A 24,957-nucleotide genomic window follows, 5' to 3' on the forward strand; every position below is an offset into this window, starting at 1 on the left:
CAAACCAGAACATGAACTTACAGTACCTCAGGGTACGTGGAACTCATGAACACTCTTTTGTTATATTATCATTACAAACCAGAACATGGAGTAAAGAAGACACATGTGCATTTGAAATGTTTGTTTACTAATGCCGTCTTCTCAGGCGCAGTATCTTAGATAATACAAGTATACTTATTATCAGTATCAAAATTATCAGCATAGTTACTAAGACATAAAAAGCGAATGGTGACAGCATGTTAACATGCTGTAATGAATAAGAGTTAACAACACTTATATCTCACCCTCCCTAACACATATATTATATTATTAGCTAAGAAGGTCTCTTTGGGTTGTTTTAGGGCGGGCCCATACCTTAGTGTCCTAGCATGAAGGAATCACATCAGCATACACCAGCTCTCTCTGCATGTGCACCGCATCAAGTGTTTTAACAATTCTCGTGCAAAGCAATATCAATCCCGCCTCAAGCCCAAGTTGGCAAAGGCTGCACTTGTGTTATGACTATGAAGGCGTGGAGATCAGACCTCATAACAATTCCATATCGTGTTGCTCCTGAAACTTCAGCACTCTCCGTGCAGACATGGTTTATTAAACAAAGCTGATATCAGAGCAATAACATATTATTCTCACATACACCACGGCAAACCACTAGGTCGAAAGCTAAGTCAACAATTTAGGGTCGTGTGCAGAAGTTGCAAGAAAGGAAAAATGGCGTTTAAACCTCAAATGTACCTATGCTAACTTAACACGATATAAGGATATATAGGAGCTATATAACACCCCCCCATGATCCGAGAACGGACTAAATAAGATAACAGAAGTGCCATCACATGAGAGCAGAATCCAACAATAAACGAGCATGAATAAAAATTCAATTATAAAAACTAATGCTAAAAAATAGCCCAAAGGTATAATGTGGCTCAAGCCAATAGGCAAGCAAAAATAAAATGTCTTGACCAAAAGTCAATAAAATCAAGGAAATGCTATTAATCAGCACGTCAATTCGAGGCAGTGTTTATGATAAGACTGTATATGAAAAGTAAGCTGCAACAGCCTCCAGGAGGAAGTCACTGTCCTCATCCGAAAACAGTTCAGCCATCCAATTTAAAAGATGAAAGGAACATACGTGATCTCCCAGCACCGGATCCTCTATAACCATCAGAGGACAGCTCGGTGGGTTTTCAAGAAAACTTCGTTCCAAGAAATTTTGCGCTGCCGACAATACATCCCAGGGACCCATTAGTCCATGCGCCACCGCCAAGGCCATAATCCTCTCGTCAGAACAAACCAACTCGTGAGCAATGATAGGACTCATCAGCTGATTAAAATCGACGTCAGAAGAAATCGGTCCGCAGAGACACAAATCAATGGCCCAAAGGAAATCACAGGTCAGGCAACGAAATACAGGCTGGACACAGGTGAAATAGGAGAACCGAAAAGATAATCCAAACGCCGTGCTTAGAGTCGCCAACGGCAGTGTGCCATAATAATCAAGCATGCGGTTGCGAAACCGCGTCAGTAGCAGTTGCGCGTGGTCTTGCACAGGAAGGGCATCCATATTTAAAAAGGCAGAAAACCACCAAAGCGCCAGCCGCTAATGCAAGAAAAAACGGGAACCCTCCAAATAAGGATGAAAAAATAGAATGGAAGAAGGCAGGGATGACTCCAAAAATCTTCTCAAAGGAAGTCACGAGACCACTGCTAACAACTTTAAAAAAATGTGCTAGGCCCGTTGTGGAGGATGCGTTAAAGATAGAACGAACCATGGCTCCGAAATGCAAAGGCAAATCAGTATTTAAAAGAGCCTGAACCTCCGTACGGGTGTTAGCAATGTGAAGCACGAAAGTTTCACGGGCTGAGCTCAAGGCCACCTCTTTCTGGGACAAAAGAGCTCTTATTCTAGCCATGCCGCTGAATTCTGCTCCCAAGGTCGGTATCTGTGGCCAAATGGAAGACTCCCTATGTTCACGTGTGGGAGGATAAAGAACATTTCTGCAGCAAATAACTCGCTCACTTACTGTTACTATGAAAGCTATACCTTTAATTAACCCACAACAGTTTTCATTATTGAGCATCAAATAACTACCATTTTCTAACAATTTAAACGTGGGGATGACAGCAGGAACTGGCGTGCCCTGTAAAACGCAAGCCATATTCGGTCGGTCCTTGTTACATGAACCGTGTAACTGTATGTGTCTGCACATTAAAGAATGATCTTGCGTCTCAGTACACTCCTCCCCTGTTAGATAAACCTCCTGTTCATCCTTGAAACATCTGTATGTGTATGGGAGTGACCAGACCTCATGAAGAAAACCGCTACCTAAGGGTTCAAAACGACCTATTGGCACATATTTCATACAATTTGAAAACTTATATAAAGCAAAAGGCAGTGTTATTAAACCGTGGATAAGCCAAGTAGCAGCAGTGGCTTCTGCCACAGAAAAAGGTAAAGATTCCAACCTTTCAATATGTAACATAGAAAAGGAAGCATCACGCATTGAAAGCAAGCGTTGTTTGTCAGTCAAATTAAACGGTGCAAATAAAGAGGAAACGTTCATGTATCCCCAGGGAACTTTACCCATTTTCAGAGTCTGAAGTGTCCATGCAAACTGCATGATTGACCGCAATTGATTTTGACCATGGTATAATACTGACACTTCATCATGCACAATATCAACAACAGACGACACAATATTATCCAATGTGTAAATTCTAGAGGAAAGCACGTTAATGCTATTGTCAACGACTGCAAGCACTTTCTCAAGATTCGCCTGATCAATAGCCCTAAGGCGTGTAGCAGCCTCAATCTGTGACAGTTTCCAAATTTCATTGTAAACCCCATATAACCACCTTTTCGACCTGCCACTAGCTGGGCCTCTAATGAAATCATTTAAATCCACGTCTGCATTCAGTTTGGAAAGGTGATACTTAACCGCAGGTAAAGTTGAATGTTTCAGCCAAACTTGACACAACTTGCCCACAGAGTAAGAGGTGACAGTATGACTCAAATCAAACCGGGGATCAGATCTAACAGTCTTAAAACCGTCAGTTATATTTAAAAATCTTTTTTGGCAAGAATCAGCACTACGGTGCCAAAGCAGCCAACCCTTAGGATTCATACTGGAAATGTTAAAGGAGGAATTAAGAAGCAGAGCCTGTATATCTTTAATGGACAATTGAGTAAAATTACTCCAATCCTCATATTCCTCCAACTCCGGGAAAGACGGGGTGTTTAACCTTTTAGATGTAGCCAATCCAAAGCATGTGGTCTGGGAAATGGTTTCATTTAAAAACAACATATGATTCGGGATGAGACATGCACGGTGCAAAGCCTCAGTGCCTCGTACCTGCCAGGCCCTTGAACCCCAAACCGATTTAAGGTCTATTGTTTCCTTCCATAACTCATAGCCCCCAGTAACTAATTGATCTAGGAAGGCCTTCGAATACAACAATTTTGTATCGGTAAGTCTAACCTTGGACAGTGGCTGTTTGTGAAATTTAAAATAAAAGGACTCGGGATTGGACTGATTAAAGTCAGTGAAATAAGTATACTTTTTAAGAAACGTTTCTGAACTCCCTCGTGTAGGTGCTGGGCAATGTTCCCACTGAGTAAAATTAACAGCATCCCTTCGGGAAGATGTCTTGTGTAAGAAGTGATTGCCATAATGTTGGTAACAGAACAATTCACCATAATTAGCAGATTCTAAATATAAATCCTCAGCATCAAAAGCAGCATAGTATTGCAAATCAGAAAACAAACTTTCCACAGCATTAACATCCCAATCATCAGAACGAATGTTTTGTTTCACCACATCCCCCATATTCACTCTAAGTACATTAGGAACATTAACGACTTCCGTTGGGCCATGAATTTGAAACCGAACTGCATCCCACGCGATTCCATCCAGAACAGGCCATGCTGTGATGTTAACCAAAGTCAAGTCTCTTTTTAATCTGTGTGTAGAATGTGAAGAGGAAAGTGGGGCCAAAGTTCCATTTAAATGAGTAATGCAAGTTCTCTCCTCGACATAGTGTCCATTCATAATTCGAAAAAAATAAAACACAAAACCAATTGACATAAAAAGGTAAACTGAAAAAAGGACCAGCCAAATGTATGTCCAAGGAGGTATCAAAAAATGTTTTTTAAACAGGCTAGCATAAACTGCAATTTGAGAGGGTTTTTTCGAGGCAAGGGAAGCAGAGTCAAATGAAAATCTGGATTCCGTGGCTAAACGAGCTTGCAGGTCAGGCATGGACAAATCAGTGGGGTATGTATAGTCCAACTCATCAACGTTAGTTCCGGGTAAATTATTTAATAATGGACTGGAAACAGCAGGTAATTCGATGGCCACTTCAGGTTCAATATTAGAAGCAGTGGGCATAACTGAATTTCTCACAATGGAAGGACAGGAAACAGCCGGTGTCATGCTAAGAAGAATCGGCCACTCTGTGTATCTTGACATTGTCAATTGAAATAAACCTGTTTTCCTTACGACCAGGAAGTGGTGGTAAAATGACTGTTCTTGTGCCCTTCACTCCAAGGACGGGAACCGGAGCTCGATAGGAAGGACCAAATTCTTTCTTGTTATCGATCTTCTCTCGAACCAGTTCGCCAACTTGGGGTAACCAGCCAGCTACCGGGATCTGCAACGCATCATCCGACGTGGAGGGCAAATGTTCCTTTGCAAGACTGTCTCTGGTCTTTTGTAGATTCTGTAAAACATTGCAATGTTCATCTGCGTCAAAGCAAGTGGCGCGAACCACCAAGTCTAGACCGTCAAGGTCAGGGACGTACATCTTGATGCCAAAGAGCATCTCGTATGGGGTCCGCCCACCCAGAGACCTTCTAGGGAGATTATTAAGAGCACGCTGCACGCCATAGAGGTGAGCCAGCCAGTTTCTGCCAGTGCCTATAACTCGGGCTGTCAAAGATTGCTTTAAATCACGGTTCATTCGCTCAACTACACTATTACCCTCAGGTCTGTAGGGAGACGAAAACTTGACTTGGACCCCCAACGAAGTCATGGCATCCTTATACGCCTTAGAGGCGAAAGCCGGACCCTGATCCGAATGGAAGGCACCACAGGCAAAAATCCCTATAAAGATACGCAAATCTCTAATGACAGTCCGTGAATCAGCGCTGCGATGTGGCCATACCCACACAAAGCGTGTGCATGAGTCAACTGCTACTAAGATGTACTTATACGCAGTATCAGATGAAAAAGGACCGCAGTGATCTAAATAAACACAGCCTAGCGGTTTATTAGAAATGTACAACTGAGTCTGTGGCGGACGCGTAGCAGTTGAAGGTTTAATCTGCTGGCATATGTCACAAAGAAGGACATAATCACGCGTCTGTTTGTACAGTCCCCGCCACCAGAAACGTTGTTGTAACTGCGTTACAGTGGCCGAGACGCCCGCATGCGCAGACGCCACACCTTCATGAGCCGCTGTAATCAAGTCTGCTCTGCGATCAGAGTTGGGAATCAGCCGTTCCCCAACATCAGGAATAGTCACAAAAGGAACCTTTTCGGGACTTAAGTGGTATTTATACTTCGAAGGGAATCCCGCAGGATGTTTACTTCCCTTCTCAGAGGCAGCAATCGCTGCCAAGATGTCGCTATCAATCTTGGTTTTAGACCTAGTAACCGCTGCAACTAAGTATGTAGATACTGCTGATTTCGCTGCTTTATCAGCAAGCGAGTTGCCAACAGCGTGAACTCCTACGCGCTGATGACCGAGAGTATGAATAACAAAAACGAGTGGCAACTTAGCCTTAAGCTCTGCCACTCGAACCCAGATCATTTTATGTTTTATTGTGCTACCCTTTGAATCATGAAAATCATTTTGAATCCAAAAGAACAAGTTTTCATTGTAAGACTGGACACAGTAGTAAGAATCACTTACAATCAGAGTAGTAACACTTGGATCCGCGTACTCTAACGCTAGTAATAGAGCACGAAGCTCTGCCAATTGTGCGGTGCAATCGCCCAGGGGCAACGTGCGCACCTCCCTGGAAATGAACTCATCATTCAACATAGCACCGACCACAATGGCGCATGCGGAAACGTAGGCATGTTTAGAGCCATGCGCAACCTGCGCCGACCCATTAGTGTAAATGATGCAATGGAAGTCCTCCAAAGGTCGCATAGCCAGAGGAGCAGGATGAACGAATTCATACTGCAAGTACTCTTGCGACCGTAAGGAGGCGTCAAAAATAAACATGACATCCGTGGATGACAATGACGCAGCCCACTGAATCCACCGAGGGTGCAAAGCTTTTGAATTTGGTACACTGGCTTTCGTGACTGCCTCCAAATGAGGACAGGGTGTTACCACTAGCATGCGTTTCCCCTGAGACAGTGCTCGTTCCTTAAGAATTGCCATCTGTACAGCAGTTAAAACCTTTTCCACTGTGGGAAACCGCAACTCAGCCGAAGTGTACAAGTGTGACTTGTAAGCAATAGGTACTGTGTCACCTTCATTAAAAGTGAGGTATGTGAAACCCACCGTCCCAGGAATTATTCTTATTACCAGGTTGGTGTGGTTATCACGAGTCAGTAAATATTTAGAAGCGAGCAGATCAGCCTGCAAGGATTGCAAAATGGCTGAATGCTCAGGCAGCCAGCATGATTTTGAGAAAGTTGGTTGTATCAAAGCATACAATGGCTTGATACGCTGGGCATATTCCGGAATGTAAGTTCTGCCGAAATTCAAAAAGCCCAGTAAAGATTGTAATTTTTTCAGTGTTGTAGGAGCGCGCAATTGTGCGCACTTCTCTAAGAAGTGAGGAGCCAAACCTCTACCTTCATTGTTGAGCTCATAGCCCAAAAACAACACTGTGTGTTCAGCAATGTGCGATTTTGCAAAGTTAAATTTGTAACCCATGTCAGCGAAGTTGCAAATAACAGAATTTACACGACACAGATGCTCCCAAATATCGTCGTCTGTGAGATATATGTCATCCACATAAGAAAAAGCATCAGGGTCGAGTGCCTCCAGAATAGAGACAATGCGAGCGGTAAATATACCAGGACTATTCTTATAGCCCATTGGAAGACGCCGGAATTGCTTTTGGACTCCAGCGCTCGTAAAACTGGTCCATTGGGAGCTAAAGCTGTCCAATCTGTGGGCATAAAAACCATTGGATATGTCAAGCGTTGTCTTGAAACGCTTACGCACGAGACTATCCACTAGGGCAGAGCCGTGGGTATTCTGTACAGCACAGTTACGGCAATGCGAGTTTAAATGCCGGTAATCCAAAACCAAACGATATGATCCGTCAGGTTTGTTCACAGTAAAAAGGGGATTATTCATCGGTGACACACACGTTTCAATAACTCCCTGATATTCCAATTGTTCAAGGATTTCCGCGACGGAAGATTTAGCTTCACGCCGAATGGGATATTGAGGTTGAGGCTGCGGCTGAGACCGCAATGGAAGTTCGTGGCAAGGCGACAATCTATCCCAACCACATTGGTTACGGTACAGAGCCGGCGCGAGAGCCCGAGCCCACTCTCCTGCAAAATGCTGCGCATGCTCTTTCGAGACAGTGTTCGCGAAACTGGGTAGGATCACCTCCTCCCCTCGCGGCGCCGCGAGCACAAAAGGTGGGGGCCAGTCAGCCTCCGAAAGTAAAATATCATATGTAGAAGACAGATTCTCCCAAAATACACCTTTAACGGTACGCTGTATGTCACCTTCAATTAACAGGACAATTTCATATAGTCTTTCAGGGGGAGCAAGTCTCGTATCCGCTGTTTCTATCACAACGTAGACATCAGTCGCTGTCACCCTCAGTAGTGGACGCAGCGCCTCTCTGACTATGGTTTTCTCCGCCGCGCTGTCCAGCAAGGTCAGAGCCCACGTCAGATTCCGAAGCCGCGTTCTCACTATCTGTGGCATATCGATGCGCTGTTAAGGCTGCGACTTTCTTTTTCGCAAACTGCGGTCTCTTAGGCGTAGAATCCTCCTGCTTCCAAGCGCCCTCTGTCTGGCGGGGCTGGCCACGTCCCTGTTGGCCACCACGTCCCCGTCCGCCTCCTCCTCCACCGGTCTTCTGGGCCGATGAGTCCTGTAAGGAACGAGGAGAGCGTTGATCAGAAACCTGAAATCGATCAGGTGATTTAATCATCGCGCGATCGCGCAAATCATAAACTTTCTCAGACGGCGCAGGGACTTGTGTTGCAGGATAAGATTCCTGCGTTTGCTGCTGTTGCTTCCCCTGTTTCTGTTTCTGAGGCCAATTTTGCTTTTTGGACTTCGGTTGTACATCTGCCGCAGCAGATTGCACTTGTGGTTGTTTTTTATCCTTAACCGCGAAGTACTTTAAACCTTTACTTGTGCGACCGATAGTTTTGTAAGCGGCCACCACAATCTTCGCTAACTGGCGGGGCTTTTCGGCATCGGGTAACGCTGCCAATGCATTAAAAACCTGGAAGTTCACTGCATCTCCCTTGATGTTGGAGAGTATGAGATCACTCACAATCTCAAAAGAACCACACAGGCGCATACCCAATTCAACCGCTGCCTCAGGACCGTGATCATCCTGAACACGTTTTATGATCGTAGGCAGTACAGCCATAGATGGGGTGCCGAAGCACCTCGCATAAACAGCCGCAAAAGTCTTACCCCAGCTTTCACAGTCAACATTCTATGTTTGTCAGCAGGAGAAGAATTGGGAAACACGGCCTCCAGTTGGTCAAATTTCTCGGCCAGCCAAAAAGGAAAATCATCTTTATTATCAGGGCGTTGACCAAAAACAGAATTTACCATAACTGGATTAAGCCGTAAACCAACACGTTCCGTTTGAGCGGCCGGACCCCCCGGGGGACCATCCGGGAGATGACGACCAATGTATTGCACTAGTGCACGAATCACGGAAATAGACACAACATGTAACCTTCGAATCTCCTGAAGGGTACAAGCACCGTGATTCGGGTGCGGGGTAAAACCACCCAACGCAGGCCAGTTAGTACCTGGAATCGAGAGTGGACCTAACCTCGCAGCGGACAAAGAGTGGGGGAGGGCGCCATCAAACCAAACGCGATGCTGCCAATGATCAATAGGTATTTCCAGTGCCCTGTACGGTGTATATTCAGCCGGGACAGCTGAGGCGGTGTAGGAGTGGAACAACCCAGAAGTTGCGTCCACTGCCGGAAACGTAACCCAAGAGTAAAACAACTCGTAAGGGAACGCCGGATCTGCACACACCACTAAAACCACAGCCATCCCATCCACCGGTACCTGGTACGTCTGAAGATGGTTGCGCACCGCCACGCGACTATGTTGCGCAATGGCCACCGCCGCCATGACTACACTGGAAACAAGAAAACACAAAGAATACTTTGTAGCACAACTGGGTAGTAATTCAAAGAAACCGTTTTAGAAAGAATCAAGCTTGAAAAAGACCTATCTCAAAAAATAGGTAGGTTTCACCGACACCCCGTTTTCCGGAAACGGATGTGAAGGGGTTAAGGTTCGAACGATATACTACTCGAGTGTCATGATATAAGACCACCGAAACCGTTGGGCGCCATGTCGCAGGGTTTCTGTTCTCACACAGAACTGTGCACAGAGGAGTGGAACCTCGGCAAATTAGGGTGTCCCAAAACTTACCTTAGCAACCAACTCACCCCTTACCGAGCTAGCTACAGTGTCTCATTGGACATATCTGAACTCCCAATGTTTAGACAAACCAGAACATGAACTTACAGTACCTCAGGGTACGTGGAACTCATGAACACTCTTTTGTTATATTATCATTACAAACCAGAACATGGAGTAAAGAAGACACATGTGCATTTGAAATGTTTGTTTACTAATGCCGTCTTCTCAGGCGCAGTATCTTAGATAATACAAGTATACTTATTATCAGTATCAAAATTATCAGCATAGTTACTAAGACATAAAAAGCGAATGGTGACAGCATGTTAACATGCTGTAATGAATAAGAGTTAACAACACTTATATCTCACCCTCCCTAACACATATATTATATTATTAGCTAAGAAGGTCTCTTTGGGTTGTTTTAGGGCGGGCCCATACCTTAGTGTCCTAGCATGAAGGAATCACATCAGCATACACCAGCTCTCTCTGCATGTGCACCGCATCAAGTGTTTTAACAATTCTCGTGCAAAGCAATATCAATCCCGCCTCAAGCCCAAGTTGGCAAAGGCTGCACTTGTGTTATGACTATGAAGGCGTGGAGATCAGACCTCATAACAATTCCATATCGTGTTGCTCCTGAAACTTCAGCACTCTCCGTGCAGACATGGTTTATTAAACAAAGCTGATATCAGAGCAATAACATATTATTCTCACATACACCACGGCAAACCACTAGGTCGAAAGCTAAGTCAACAATTTAGGGTCGTGTGCAGAAGTTGCAAGAAAGGAAAAATGGCGTTTAAACCTCAAATGTACCTATGCTAACTCAACACGATATAAGGATATATAGGAGCTATATAACACCTCATACCCAAGATGGAAAGAGAGAAATGAGATTTTGCGTGGACTACAGGGGTCTCAATGCTGTCACTAGGACAGATGCTCACCCCATTCCAAGAGCAGATGAGCTCATTGACAGATTGGCTTCTGCCAAGTTTCTGAGCACATTTGATCTGACAGCTGGCTACTGGCAAATCAGGCTAGCTGAGGAGTCAAAAGCCAAAACAGCATTCTCTACCCCTAGTGGACATTATCAGTTTGTGGTAATGCCCTTTGGTTTGAAGAATGCACCTGCCACTTTCCAAAGGTTGGTGAACCAAGTCCTTACTGGGTTGGATGACTTTTGTGCAGCATATCTAGATGATATTGCTGTCTTTAGCTCCACCTGGGAGGATCACCTGATCCACCTGAAGAAAGTTCTGGAGGCCCTGCAAAAGGAAGGCCTGACTATCAAGGCCACCAAGTGCCAGATAGGGCAGAGTAAGGTTGTATACCTGGGCCACCTAGTAGGTGGAGGTCAGGTTCAGCCACCGGAGAGCAAGATCCAGGCCATACAGGACTGGGCTCCTCCAGTTACCCAGACACAAGTCAGAGCCTTCTTGGGCCTGACTGGGTATTACAGAAAGTTTGTGAAAAACTATGGGTCTATAATGACACCATTAAATGACTTGACATCCAAGAAGATGCCAAAAAAGGTTCAGTGGACAGTTAGCTGTCAAAAGGCATTTGATGACCTGAAGAAGGCCATGTGCTCTGCACCTATCCTGAAGAGTCCTGACTACTCCAAACAGTTCATTGTACAGACAGATGCTTCTGAGTTGGGGGTGGGAGCTGTGCTCTCACAACTTAATCAAGATGGTCAAGACCAGCCCATTGCTTTCATTAGCAGAAGGCTGACCCCTAGAGAGAAACGTTGGTCAGCCATTGAGAGGGAGGCCTTTGCTGTGGTTTGGGCCCTGAAGAAGTTGAGGTCCTACTTGTTTGGAACTCACTTCCTAGTTCAGACAGACCATAAGCCCCTCTTATGGCTCAATCAGATGAAGGGTGAAAATCCCAAACTGCTCAGGTGGTCCATTTCCCTACAGGGGATGGACTTTACAGTGGAGCACCGCCCAGGGACTGACCATGGTAATGCAGATGGTCTCTCCAGGTACTTTCACTTAGAACATGAAGACTTATCTGGTCAAGGTTAGTTTAATGTCCCTGCGTTTGGGGGGGGGGTTGTGTAGGAGAGTAGGGTCTGCTATCCTATGGTCACCCCACATTTTTGCTTTTTGCTTCACTGGTTTTCGACTACTGAGGCTGTGGGCCTGCTGATCAGACCCCCAGCCTGCTGTTCTCTCACTAAATTAATGATACATGTGCTCTAGGCACATACCACAATTGGAAATGGACTCCTTGTCAGCCCCTGTATAATGCACTATAGGTGCCCAGGGCATAGGGGCCACCAAGGCCTACCAGGGGCTGCAGCATATCTTTTGCCACCCCTGGCTGGTTCTTAAATTGACACAACTGGCTGATCACTCAGCTGGGGTAAGGTGGTGTAATCACCCCTTACTTAGATATAGTATACCTATATCTAAACCTATATCTGGACACATATAAACCTGTGAGCCACTCCTATGGAAGGCCTCATCAATCCTGGAGGCAGAGTGCGTGGTTTAATGTGAGATGGAGCTCTAGCATGAGCTGAGCCTGTCTGCAGCTGTCGGGAACAACTCCCTAAGCTGTTTCAGGATAATGCCATACCATATACTCTTAAGTGCCTTATAATCCTCGCGGTTATATAGCAACTCTGGTTTGGCTTTATCAAAACATGTCGTGTAAGGTGTCATACGATTTGGAATACTATCCCCTCGCCAGTTCTGGCGACGGGGATAGCATTCCACCCCTCTAGAGGGGTAAGACATGTTCCTTTACTGTAATGCGGTTAATTTCTAAAAGGGCCTTAGATCCACAAAATGGAGGCCTCTGCCACAGACAAGAGTCTGGACCCCTGCAGCTGACCGAAACTCAGCCAAATGGGGCCTGGACAAAGGGTTTCCTGCCACAGGAGGGTGTCACCACCCTCCAGACAGGAGATAGTGGATTGTAGCAGGGAGGTCTGAAAGAAACCAGACACTGCCTGGGGCGCACAAGGCTGCCCCTTGCATAATCCGGCCAAACCGGTTCTGGGGCACTCCAGCCCTCGTGCCAGGGCGGCCTGGATCAAAGGAAAGGGGTGTATCCACCCCCTTCCTGGGTCCCACCCATAGGGGGGGACCTAGCAGGTAATCACGCCCCCCAGATTCGAATAAGAGTGGGAGCAGTGCCAATGCACTTCAGATTTCCTGAACGAAACATAAGAAACGAAACTCTGGACCCTTGGACCTCCTACTCAACGTGGAAGCCCGAAGAATCTCCCTTGTGGTCAAGGAGTGACCACCCTGTGCAAACAGGCACCATCCAGCCCTCGACGTCTACTTTGTTGCAGTTCCCGCCGGAACTCGAGCGACAGAGATCGACGAGATCAAGCTTGCCTGCCTTCCAACAGCCCGATCCACAGTCCCTACAGAGCTGAGACCCGTGGAGGCGACCGGAAGCGTGGGGCACGCCATCTTGAATTGACCATGAGACGCTGACCGTGCAGCCCACGAGTGACCCTCGAAGCTGTACACCGGGGTTTGAGAAGCCCCCACCCTGAGCCACTCTTGCAACGAAGTTCAGCCCTCCACACTTGACGAGTGCTGCGTGGGGCCCTTCTGCTCCATTTGGCTCAACGCGTTGGCCCGGTCACTTGCCAGCCGGCTAGTGGCCCCTGTGCCGACGAAAACTTGAAATCGACTTGTGAATCTGGTTGCTCCAGATTTGCACCAGCTCCCCTGAAAAGGAGCCCCCACTCTGACCCTCCTGGTTCGAGTGAGAAGCAATCTCCCGGTTCCGCGTGGATTGCTTTTGCCAAGTGTTGTTTGCTCCAATCTTGAAGCCGACAGCGCCGACGGCGAGAGCCTGCGTGGCACAGATCGTGACCTGCTCCTGGACGTCGTAGATGCCCCAGAGCCCACGTGACAGCGGAGAGAAGCACCTCGACAGCGACCTGATTGCGCCCGACATTGCCTGGTTCCGTCCTGGTTCCACCCTGGTCACTACTGAGTGACCCAGACTCTGTCCCCTCTGCTTTCAGGTACTTTTCGACTCGAGTCCACCCTTGGACTCCACCGGACACTTCTCTTTCACCCCGCCTGCAGCCCTTTCAGCTTCAAGCACCAAGAGCCTGCGTGACGAAACCCGACTCAACTTCGACCCTGTGCACCCGCTTCCTGTGGGTGAGGTAACTTTGCTCCGCCGGTGTTCCCACACTGGTACACATCTCTAGGGTCTGTGTCTCAAGTTTCGTTCCTCTAGGTTCAGCGGAAGTGTCCTTAAACTTTAACTTTGCAACTTTTACGCACCATTGGTTAACATTGGTGCATGCGTGCGCTTTCCGCACTGCTCCCGAATCCCGTGGGCCTCTCCCGACTTCAGCACTGCTTGTCCTGACTGCTCCCAGCGATTCCCTAGGCCCTAGGCCTAACCACTGTTCGATTGGTATCTCTTATACCACTTGTTTAGTATATGGTTTGAGTGGCCACCCGCCCTCATCCATAATTGTGCAACTTTGTATGTTTAAACTGTGCTTTTGATTTAACGCTTGTGCCCCTTTATTCATAAAGAATACTGGGGATTGTTTTTAGTAATAAACACATATATTTTTATAATATATACTTGTGTGGTGTCCTTTCATTTGATATTACAGGATTGTATGTGGTAAAACAGCTCGCTTAACACGACCTCTTAAGTTAAGCCTTTAGGCTGCTTAGTCCATGCTACCCCTAGGATAGCTTGTCTAACAAGGTTGACTTACAACCTGACACCATAAGGGATTGTTTGGTCTGATAATAGGTGGTTCCAGAATTGGAAACATCACCTATCAGGCCAACTTCTCACAGCTTCACAATAGGAACAGAACTGATACACGAGGAGAACATAACACGTGAACAGATTACAAAGCAGACGTTAAGTTACATGAGGTAAAAGTGACAATTGAGAGCAAACAAAATACATGAGGTAGCAAACAGTGCACAGGAGGAAAAAGTGACAAGTGTGCAGGTTACAAGAAAAAACAAAGTACAATTAAAGGTATAATACTGCAATATATGCTAGACACTCAGGCACAAGAACAAACGTTATGGAGGCAATGGTGGCACTTGGGCAAGTATCAAAGGCAAACAAAATGTGGGAGGTAGCAAACGGTGTGTTACAAGGGAAAAGTGGTGTGTGCAGGTTACAAAAGAGAACCAAACACAGAAACAAGGATAATACTGCAATACATGGCAAAAACTCCAATCACAAGAACACACTGGGAAGGCACTTCCATAGTCATGGAGAGTAGAATTTTCAGTAATTCCTTCAGATAATAGAGGGCATGAATTAACTTTGGAAGTGTCTTAGAAGGAGAAGAACTTTGAGGTCCGTTTTGAAGGCCTGATAGGAGAGGCGGTGGTCCGGAGCTGAGGCGGAAAGGAGTTCCAGATTCTCACCGCGTTGCCTGAAAAGGAATGGGCCATCGATCTTTCCTTCTTGAAAGTGGGAGGTTCAAGCAGTAGATTTTCCGCATTACGAGATGGTCTAGAGCCTCCAGAGAGTTTCAGTTTATTCGCTAGGAAGCGAGGAGAGGAGGAGTGCAAGGCTTTATGGGTGATACAAGCGGTCTTGTAGATAGCTCTAGCCTCGAAGGGAAGCCAGCGGAGGGTGGATAACATCGGTGTGATGTGGTCGCTTCTTTTAGCCCCATAAATGAAACGAGCTGCTGAATGGAGAACAGATCTAAGTGGGGACAAGTGGGATTTGGGGAGGCCCGTAAGAGGAGAATTGCAGTAGTCAAGTTTGGAGAGGACCAGCGTTGCACCAGGGTTATAAGGTCCTGCTCCAGGAAAAAGCAACGGATTGCCCAAAGAAGGCGCAGTTGGTATCGAACAGACTTTGCAATGGAATTTATGTGGGAGAGTAGATTGAGTTTTGTGTCGAGTATGACACCAAGGGATTATGCGCTGTCGACAATGATGGGTTTATTGTTAAGTAGATTCATCTGATCCCTCCATGATTGAACCGGGGGAGGAGAAAGTGAGGAGGAGAGGAGGAGGAATTCAGTTTTGGAGGGATTCAGAATCAGTTGATGAGTTGACATCCAGTTTTGAATGGAGTTGAGAGTCGAGCTTAGGATAGCGAGATCGTGAGTGGAGACCACTTTAGGTAGATTTGAGTGTCGTCTGCATAGTGATGATAGTGAATCCCGGATTTACTTAGGAGATTTCCCAGTGGTTCTAAATAGAGATTGAACAATGTGGGTGCAAGTATAGAGTCTTGAGGAACACCTTCACCACAGGAGATGAAAGACTGTTCGCTATTTTGATCATTTGGGATCTGTCGGAAAGGAAGGATGCAAACCATTTAAGCACAGTGCCCTCCATGCCCATTCTCTTTTGAAGAGTATTGAGGAGGGTGTTGTGATTGACAGTGCCAAAGGCTGCAGAAAGGTCAAGGAGAATTAGAAGACAGGACCCCCCCGGATCGAGTATCCTCAGCGCGTCATCAACCACTTGCAGTAGGGCTGTTTCAGTGCTTCAGTTTTGGATGAAGCCGGACTGACAATTGTCAAGAAGATCATTGTCCTTGATATGACAAGAGAGTTGTTTCGCTACACATCTTTCTGTGATCTTCGCAAGAAAGGGTAGGTTAGTGATGGGGCGGAAGTTGTTGAGGTCATTCGCATCAGCAGTGGGTTTTTTAAGCAGAGGGGTGACCTGCCCAGTTTTGAAGGAGACAGGAATCCGTCCAGCCAGCCCGAGTGATACAGTGGAGCGTTTTAAGGATTGTAAAGGTGCGGGCCATGATTAACTCTCACGATTGAGCTGCTGTCTTCATGCGCAGTGGCATCACTAAGTGGGTGCGGGGGGTGCGGACCGCACCGAATGACGCCATCACATGGGGTGACACCGTTACGCTGCAGCCTCACCTCACCTCTGCTCTGCTTTATAATGAACCCTGAGCCTAATGAAACGTTGTGCCTCTCTGACAAGCGCAGAGTCTGCTCTCCCAGTCCCAGGCTCCTTGACGTCATCATCACTGAGTATCAGCCACACCCCCCTCTGTTGGTTATGTTAATTGATGTTGATGATGGGCTCACGCTGAGCGGGATCGGATCAACAGATTAGCGCAGCTGCAGTCAGTTCCTGTAGCCACCAGCGCGCTGTACGCACTGACACAGGGTCCTAGGAAGTTGCCCAGACTAGGCCTCAGATTCGGTGGGCGCTTTGTTACTGCTAAATATTTATACAGGAGGCTCAGTGACAATTCATTAACAACGAGCGCACGAGTGGACATGAACTGGACATGAAGTGTTATTTAAGGACACGCCGGCTTGCGGCCATGTTAGCCTCTCTCCCAAGGACCTGTCTCTTTCTTTCTCCTGCTGCTGCCAGGCCTGGTTTCCTCTTCGCAGCATCCATCCCATTGCTTCCTCCGCGCCGGAGGTCATTGAGCCCGGTGAAGCCTTTGTGCGTTTGAGAAGGCCGCTTTGCCTATGTTATATTTCACGAGTGCCGAGTGGATTTCTTCATCCCGTGACGCCTGCCCACCCTGGACTCGGAGCCCCTCTAGCATGCTTGACAGACAACTAATGTCACTGCGGAACAAGCTGGTCATTCGAGGTGAGAGCGGAGTCAGCAGCAAGGAATTATAATGCGAACTAAGTTTGACTTTTAGTTAATAAGCTTCTCCTGTGTTTATATCCACTGCAAGGCGAATGTTTTCTGGTCACGTTTTCTCCATAAAACCCCCATTTTAGACGTTTTCTGCCCTCATCCTTGCCAGCCTCACCCCCCTCCCTGCTGTGCTCGAAGGTGAGGGCGTGTGTCTTCTATGTCTATTTAAACTTTTCCACTCAGTGTTGCGCGCACGCATTCAAAGTGCATTTCATGAGTTTATTTCAATCACTTTGAGAAGAGCCAAGAACTGTGAGGGAGAAACAATGGGGGTGGGGGGGGCAGGAAAAGGCGACGAGGAAAGGGTTAAAAGAGCAGCAGGCGGGGAGGGGGTGCAGGCGGAGGGGGTGGATGTGCAGGCAGAGAGGGAGATAGTGCAGGCAGAGGGTGAGATGGTGCAGGCAGAGGGTGAGAAGGTGCAGGCAGGGGGTGCGATGGTGCAGGCAGAGGGTGAGATGGTGCAGGCAGGGGGTGAGATGGTGCAGGCAGAGAAGGAGATGGTGCAGGCGGAGGGGAGATGGTGCGGACAGAGGGAGAGATGGTGCAGGCAGAGGGGATATGGTGCAGGCAGAGGGGAGATGGTGCAGGCAGAGGGTGAGATGGTCCATGCGGTAAGTCGTGAGGGGGTGACACCATGAGTTACCCGCACCGGGTGACATCAACCCTAGTGACGCCCGGCCGCAGCTCGCCAGCTGTTTCAGAACCCACGGCCCGAGTCCGCCGGGGGCTTCTACCTGGAATAAAGTGGGGGAGGGGGAAGGGATAGATGTTCGGCGGTCAGGCCACGTGCATGTCGTATTGTATCAGCTGGGCAGCGGTCGCATGAAGACACGGCACAACAGGTCTGTGATTGCACTCACGTTATTTATTATTCTTGAGCAGGTCATATGTACTCCGTCCTCTTCATCAGTCCTAGCTGTAATCTCCACTTCCTGTCCCCTCACCGAATCTGGTGTCCGGTGACCTGATCACTCGTCCTGTGACCCACAGGGTCCTAGCGTCCTAGTGCTCCCTGGCCAGTCGCCCCTACTGTCAGGTCATGACATCGCCCCCTTTGTTGCAAACAATTGTTCATGACATATTTTCATAAACACTGTCCTCCCCCCCCCATTGTCAGTCCTTAATCACAGTTGTAAGAGAGAGAGAGAGAGAGAGAGAGAGAGAGAGAGAGAGGGGGGGGGGAGAGAGATCGACAATCTTGGTCGCGCTACATCTCTTCAATGAGTCTCTGCGTTTTTCTACAAGTTCTTCTTGGCCTTGTGTCTCTGTAGTCTACTGATCCTTCATCTTCCTCTTTCCAGGCTGCTGCTGTTTCTTCTTTCTCCGCCTTCAGCTCCTTGAAGTGAGAGCTGTTTCTTGTTATTTTCTCTGGTCAGAGGCTGCCGTTATCATCGATCCTTTCACCTTCGTTACCGTCAGTGGTTCTTTGGAGAATGGGCTGTCCGATTTTCGGTGTTGTTTCTGCCTCACCATCACCAGGTCTTCTTCAGTCAGTTTCGATTCAGACGCGTGTCTCCGTTGATCCGCATACACTTTCATTTTCATTTTGGCTTCTTGATCTCGTTTTGCAGTGTCACTCCGATCAGCGCTCGTCTTCACCTCCATTTGTGGTAGTCTTGTCTTGCTCGACCGCCCCAGCACCAATTCTGCCGGGCATCGACCTGTGGAGCTATGCGGGGTGTTCCTGTAATCCCTCAATACTTGACACAGTGCCTGTCCAGTCGATATCTGTGTCAGCTTTGTTCTTTGGATGGCTTTCTTGATAGTCCCCATAAAGCGTTCTGCCATTCCATTGGCTTGTGGCCACAGGGGCGTTATTTTCCTGTGTTTGATTCCAAGGTAACCCATGAACTTGCTAAATTCTTCTCCTGAAAATGGGGGGCCATTATACGTCTTTAGTGTCTGGGGAGAACCCACGCAGCGAAGATGTCGTCCAGCACAGGTAGGGTGGTGTTTGCTGATGTCGACGACACCTGACTCACGATCGGGAATCTCGAGAATTTGGCAATGACGACCAACAGGTAGTTTCCAGTCTCTAAGGGCCCAGTTTCCAGTCACTAAGGGCCCATTTTCCAGTCACTAAGGGCCCATAAAAGTCTGCCGCTAGCTCTGTCCATACTGCTTGTGGCAGTTCCGACATCTGCAGTGGTGCTGGTTTTGATGGTGGTCCCGTCACTTGACAGACGTGGCAGCGTGTTATTGCTTCTTCCACCATGCCATCAAGTCCTGGGAACCACACCTTCTCTCGCAGCATTTTCTTGGTAGCGACAATCCCTCGGTGGGACTCATGAGCCAGTTCAACTGTTTTTTTCCTTAGCCTGTATGGTATCACGATTTGTGATCCTCTCATTAGGATGCCGTTCTCCGTTTCTGATAGTTCTTCATGTATTTTCTTGAACGCTAGTATTTCTTCTTTCATTACTCCTCTTTCCGTGGGACTGTTATTATTTATGTGTCTCCATCTTTGTTCCCTCACCACGTTCCTTATTACTTGCATGGTGGGATCTCTCTTTGTTTCTTGCTCTAGTTCTTCAATTGTGATTGACGCCGGGGGTCTTTTGTTTGAGGATAAAATTCAGGTATTCTTCTGCCATTGTAGTGGAGTTTTCTTTGTAAGGCAGAGGGTGACGTGACATGTAGTCCGCTGGATTATGTTCTTTCCCGGGTTTGTGGACTAATGTAAAGTTGTAGTCCATCAGTCTGATGCCCCACCGCTCTATCCGGGGTGGTATTTTTGCGCTCGGGTTGCCATATATTGTTATCAAAGCCTGGTGGTCTGTCACTATCGTGAAGGGCTTCCCGTAGAGGAACATGTGGTAGTGTTCATATGCCCACACAACTGCCAGGCTCTCTTTTTCCGGCTGAGAGTATGCTCTCTCGACATCTGACAAGCTTTTGCTCCCATACGCCACGACACATCGTGGCAATTCTTTTCCTTGTTTGTGCTGGGCCAGTATCGCACCCAGGCCCACTGGGCTGGCGTCCACGGTCAGTTTGGTGCACAAGTTTGGGTCGAAGTACGCAGGTGATCTACTGCCGTCACTGACGCCCTTATTTCTTCGAATGCCTTGCTGCATTCTGTTGTCCAGGCGAATGTGTGCCCCTGCTTCGTCAGTTCTCGCAGTGGGGTACTTACTGTCGCAAAGTCTTTAATGTACCGTGCACAGTAGCTGGCAAGACCAAGAAATGATCACACTTCAGCTACGACTCTTGGTTCTTTGGCCTTTTCCAGGGTGTCAACCTTGCTTCGATCCGGCCTCATTCCTTTTTTCGAGAATATGTGCCCAAAGAACACCAGTTCTTCTCTTTCCAGTTCGCATTTTTTTTCATTCAACGTTAGTCCTTCTTCTTCTAGTTGTGCACACACTTCTCTCAGTGCTTTGTCATGTCCCTAATCAAACTTCCCAAACACAAGAATGTCGCCACTATAGTTGAGACTGTTTTTAATTGGTCTTATTATTTGCCTCATGGTTTCTTGGAAGATTTCAGCGGCTGATGAGATCCCAAAACTCAAACGTTTGTAGCAGAATAGACCTAGATGTGTTGAGATGGTCGTGATGTACCTCGATTGTGGATCAAGCTCTAACTGATGGTACCCTTTACACAGATCCAGCTTGGAGAAACGTCTTGTTCCCGTCAGACAGCTAATCATTTCATCCAGATGCGGCCCCGGATGTCGTTCTCTTTCAATGGCAGTGTTTGGAATTCTCATATCCACACCTGATCTCTGTGGTGTCCTTCTAAGGGACGGCTACTATCGGTGATAACCAAGGTGTTGGTCCTTCAGCTGGCTCAATGATGTCCTGGTCCAGCAGTGACTTTATTTCTTCTTCCACTTGCAGTTGTAGGTGTATTGGTACACGTATGTGATGCTGAGCAACAGGCCTGATTGCTTCGTTGATGTGAAATGTGATTTGTCGCCCTTTTAATTTTCCTAGTCCTTTTGTTATGTTCGGATACTCTCTTAGGATGTTCCCTTTGTCGGACATGTGTATGTCATCTCTAACAGGCCCATTACTTGCGCTGTGACGTTGCTCAATAGGCATGGACCTGGGATGTCTCCTCTTAGTACGTGAATCTCCTCCGTGACCATTTTATTTTTATACGCCAGCGTGTCTGTGAAGTTTGTTACTGGTTTTTTCGCACCCCAGGTGAATACCTGTACTCTCGATGGTTGTAAGTGTGGTTTCCTCTTCATCTTTTTATGTTCCGTGGCACACATTATGTTGCACGTGGCTCCTCTGTCTAGTACGAATTCTGCTTTGAAGAAACTTAAACTCCTTCTCAGGGGTCTCACTGATACTTAGTCCATTCAAAAGCAGCAAAGAAGTTGACACAGAATCTGAAATATCAAAGAACATATTTATTAAACTCAAATGAGTGAGACTACGTCACACAGAAGCCTTTAGCAACTGAATGAGGCAGTCTGCCAGAATGGTCTTAGTTTACAACTTATATACTGTTTATTATGCCCCAGGCATGTAAGGGAGTTGTACCAATTACATTCCTAAAGAAATGGAAAATCTAGAGAGTCAGCAGGTGAGTAGCCTTTGGGGTTTTAGCAGGATATAGACAAAACATTATATTTACACAGTTCACAAAGGTTAATCTCCAAAAGCCGGACAAACCTATAATTGAAAGCATAACCCATGAAATTAAGAAACAAAGGAAAGAACAGTTATAACTGATTAAACAAGATAAGGCAGGTTGCAAGGAAACTAAATGTTGATGTCTGAACAGTGATTGGCAATTTCAGACAACGATCAGGGAAACTGGTTTTGTGAGGTCAGTTTCAGGGGAAGAGGTCAGTTTCTATAGTTAACTCCAGTGTCAGAGGGAAACATAGTTAATGTATACATGAACCAAGAAAGCCAGGTACACTTTGTTCATCAGGCTGCTTTCATGAGCCTACGTGAAGGCAACACCAGATGGCAGTCACAGTACATCCATAAAACCCATGTTCTAAAATGGAGTTGTGCAATCTATTGTACATGAAAATCACAGAACCTCACTTGGTGAGGCCCTACATCAATGGTCACTGACTCTGTTTTCTTTATTGTCCTCCTGTCGAACAGCCGTATGCTTTCTTCACTTTCCTCTTCCGTCGTGGACATGAGGTATAGACGCTCTACTTTTTCTTCTGCTTCTTCTTCTCCTCCTGATTCTAATGACGAGCTCCTTGTTGCCGTTTCCATGTGTCGCACATGCCGGTTTGTCATCATTCGTGGTCTCCCTGGTCTGCCTCTTTCATTCTTGAATTGCATACCTTGGCACATGGTGGTGAAATGGTTGCTTCTATTGCATTTTCGACATGTCTGACCAAACGCTGGGCATGCTCCTCGATGTGGAAATTCCAGCCCGGATCTGTAGCACTGTGATCCTTGTTGTTTTCTTGTCATTTGGTCATTTAACCCCTTTTTCCAGTGTCCTGATCGACATTGTCCGTTATCCGGTGAGCCTGTTCAATCCGGCGATCCATTTGTCTTGCATGTGCCATCGCCCTTGCTTCTGCTCTTACCAGTTCTAAAAAAAATTCTAGTGTGGTCTGCTCTTTTAGTATTCTTGTGCGAAAGTCTGTGTCACGACATCCCTCTATTATTCTTAGGCGGATGGCCTGCTCATTATCATATTTCTCGAACTCACAGTGGGCCACTAGTTTTCTTAGTCTGGTTGCGAAGTCATCCAGTGACTCGTCTGGTTGTTGAAACGCTATGTTGAAGCTGTATCTTTCAAAATCAATATTTCTCTGGGGGTCGAACTTATTTGTCAGGCACTTTATTAGTTTTTTGTAGGTGCCTGTTTCGCTTGTTAGTAGTGTTACTAACAGGTCATCTACCTCATCTCCCACCAAGTTAAGGAACAGTCCTAGTTGTTTAGCTTCTACTACATCTGTTGCTTCCATGTACCTCTCAAATTTGGTGATCCATTTCTCCTATCTTATTCCCACCTGTGGCTCCGATACACTAAATGGCAGAGGTCTGCGATATTGTGCGCTTTGTTTGGTCCATCATCCCCTTTTGTATCGCCTTGTTCGCCCTAAGTGTGGCAGGGTATGCTCAGACGTGAGTCCCTTGCTCACTTGGCCACTGGATTAAAGATAGCCTGGCTGATGAGGATTATGAATCCGAAACCGGTCCCAGGATGCTTGTTTCCGGTCCATGGAAGACATGGCTTGGCAGTTCGGGCTGGACTGTTCCCATGAGGCCCAGGGTCAGACTGATTTGCATATAGCCATGTTTGAAATGGGGTGGCTGAGTGGGCTAAAGAATGGTGATGGATTAAACCCAGATCATTTGACTGGGGGTGAGTGTTTGATTTGCTCAAACGCTCCGTCCATCATCCCCTTTTGTATCGCTTTGTTTGGTCCCAGCCATGTTGTTATGGTCTTGTTTATTCTTTTATTCCTGATCTTTTTCTTCTTCTCTGGTGTCTTAATTCTATTTTGTCCCTTCTTTATTTTCGTTTTGTCTTCTTTTCTCTTTACTAGCTCTTTCTTTTATTATTTGGTGGGATCTTTCTGTCCCTTTCTCTTCTTTTTACTTCTGTTGGCCTTTATTGCTCTTTCTTTCCTTTGAGTGTCTCTTTTTTGCTGTCAATCCAGTGCTTTTCTTTTCTTGCCTGGTCTTGTAATGGCCGCCCTGCTATTCCTTATGCCTTTTTTGCTATTGTCCCACTTAAAATGGCCGCCGTCGCTCTCGCGAGACCCTAAAATGGCCTCTTTGCTCTTTCTGCTTTGTTATTGGCCCCTCCGCCTGACTCCGTTATGGCCGCCGAGACTTCTGAGCTCTCGCTAGAGCTCGGGCCTTGATTTTCAAGCGCTCGCGCTGGTGCGCTGATACTTCTCTTACCGCTATCGGCTGCACTTTGTTGGACGCTGTCGGGGTGGGCTCCCGCGTTGCTCCGTGCGTCTCTCCTCTTCACTGTTGCGCATCCAGGGTGGGCACCTGGTTTCTTTTGATGATGCTTGTACCGGGCACGCGACACGACGCTCCACGCGTTTGTCCGTTTCAGCCTTTGTCGCCAGTTGTCGTATTGTATCAGCTGGGCAACGGTCGCATGAAGACACGGCACAACAGGTCTGTGATTGCACTCAAGTTATTTATTATTCTTGAGCAGGTCATATGTACGTCCGTCCTCTTCGTCAGTCCTAGCTGTAATCTCCACTTCCTGTCCCCTCACCGGATCTGGTGTCCGGTGACCTGGTCACTCGTCCTGTGACCCACAGGGTCCTAGCGTCCTAGTGCTCCCTGGCCAGTCGCCCCTACTGTCAGGTCATGACAGTGCAGTGGAGGGCACGCCCCCGTTAGCGACCGCGGCACCCGCCCCACACAAAGTCATCGGGAAAGGTGGGGGCGGGGGGCTTCGACGATCAATCCCCGGGCCATGGCCTTGTGGGGGCGATAGGCTGGCACCACGGGCCCGAGTCCCACATGTCTCCCCGAGATGCATTCCCTGGAGTTTTGGGGGGGAAAGGGGGGCCTGTGCGCAGGGACACTGTAGCCTGGAGCAGGACCGGCGGTAATTGTACTCCAGGCTCTTGCTTGTTTTATCATGTTGTGCTTAAATACCTAACCCGGCCCCTGCGGCTGGCCCACTCGAGCCCATCACTGCAGGCCGTGGCCCGCCACTTCGCCGCAGCGCCCGCGCAGTCCACAGGATGCCCCCCTATATGGTGGAAACCGGAAGTGGCAGCCAAGTGCCACAGGCTCCTCTGTACCGGGAATGC

At 47.3% G+C, this 24,957-nt stretch overlaps 1 protein-coding gene across 1 annotated transcript in view; it reads left to right on the forward strand.

The window, feature by feature from the left end:
• LOC144759197 (uncharacterized) overlaps positions 1–18,572 on the forward strand; it is a 174,777-nt gene extending 156,205 nt beyond the window's left edge. The window contains exon 7 of the mRNA XM_078646473.1: positions 18,533–18,572. Coding sequence (XP_078502599.1) covers positions 18,533–18,572 — 40 coding nt within the window. The remainder of the gene's footprint in view (positions 1–18,532) is intronic.
• Positions 18,573–24,957: the final 6,385 nt, after the last annotated feature.

This window comes from Lissotriton helveticus, chromosome 1_1, assembly GCF_964261635.1.
Source record: "Lissotriton helveticus chromosome 1_1, aLisHel1.1, whole genome shotgun sequence".
NCBI classification, from domain to species: Eukaryota; Metazoa; Chordata; class Amphibia; order Caudata; family Salamandridae; genus Lissotriton; species Lissotriton helveticus.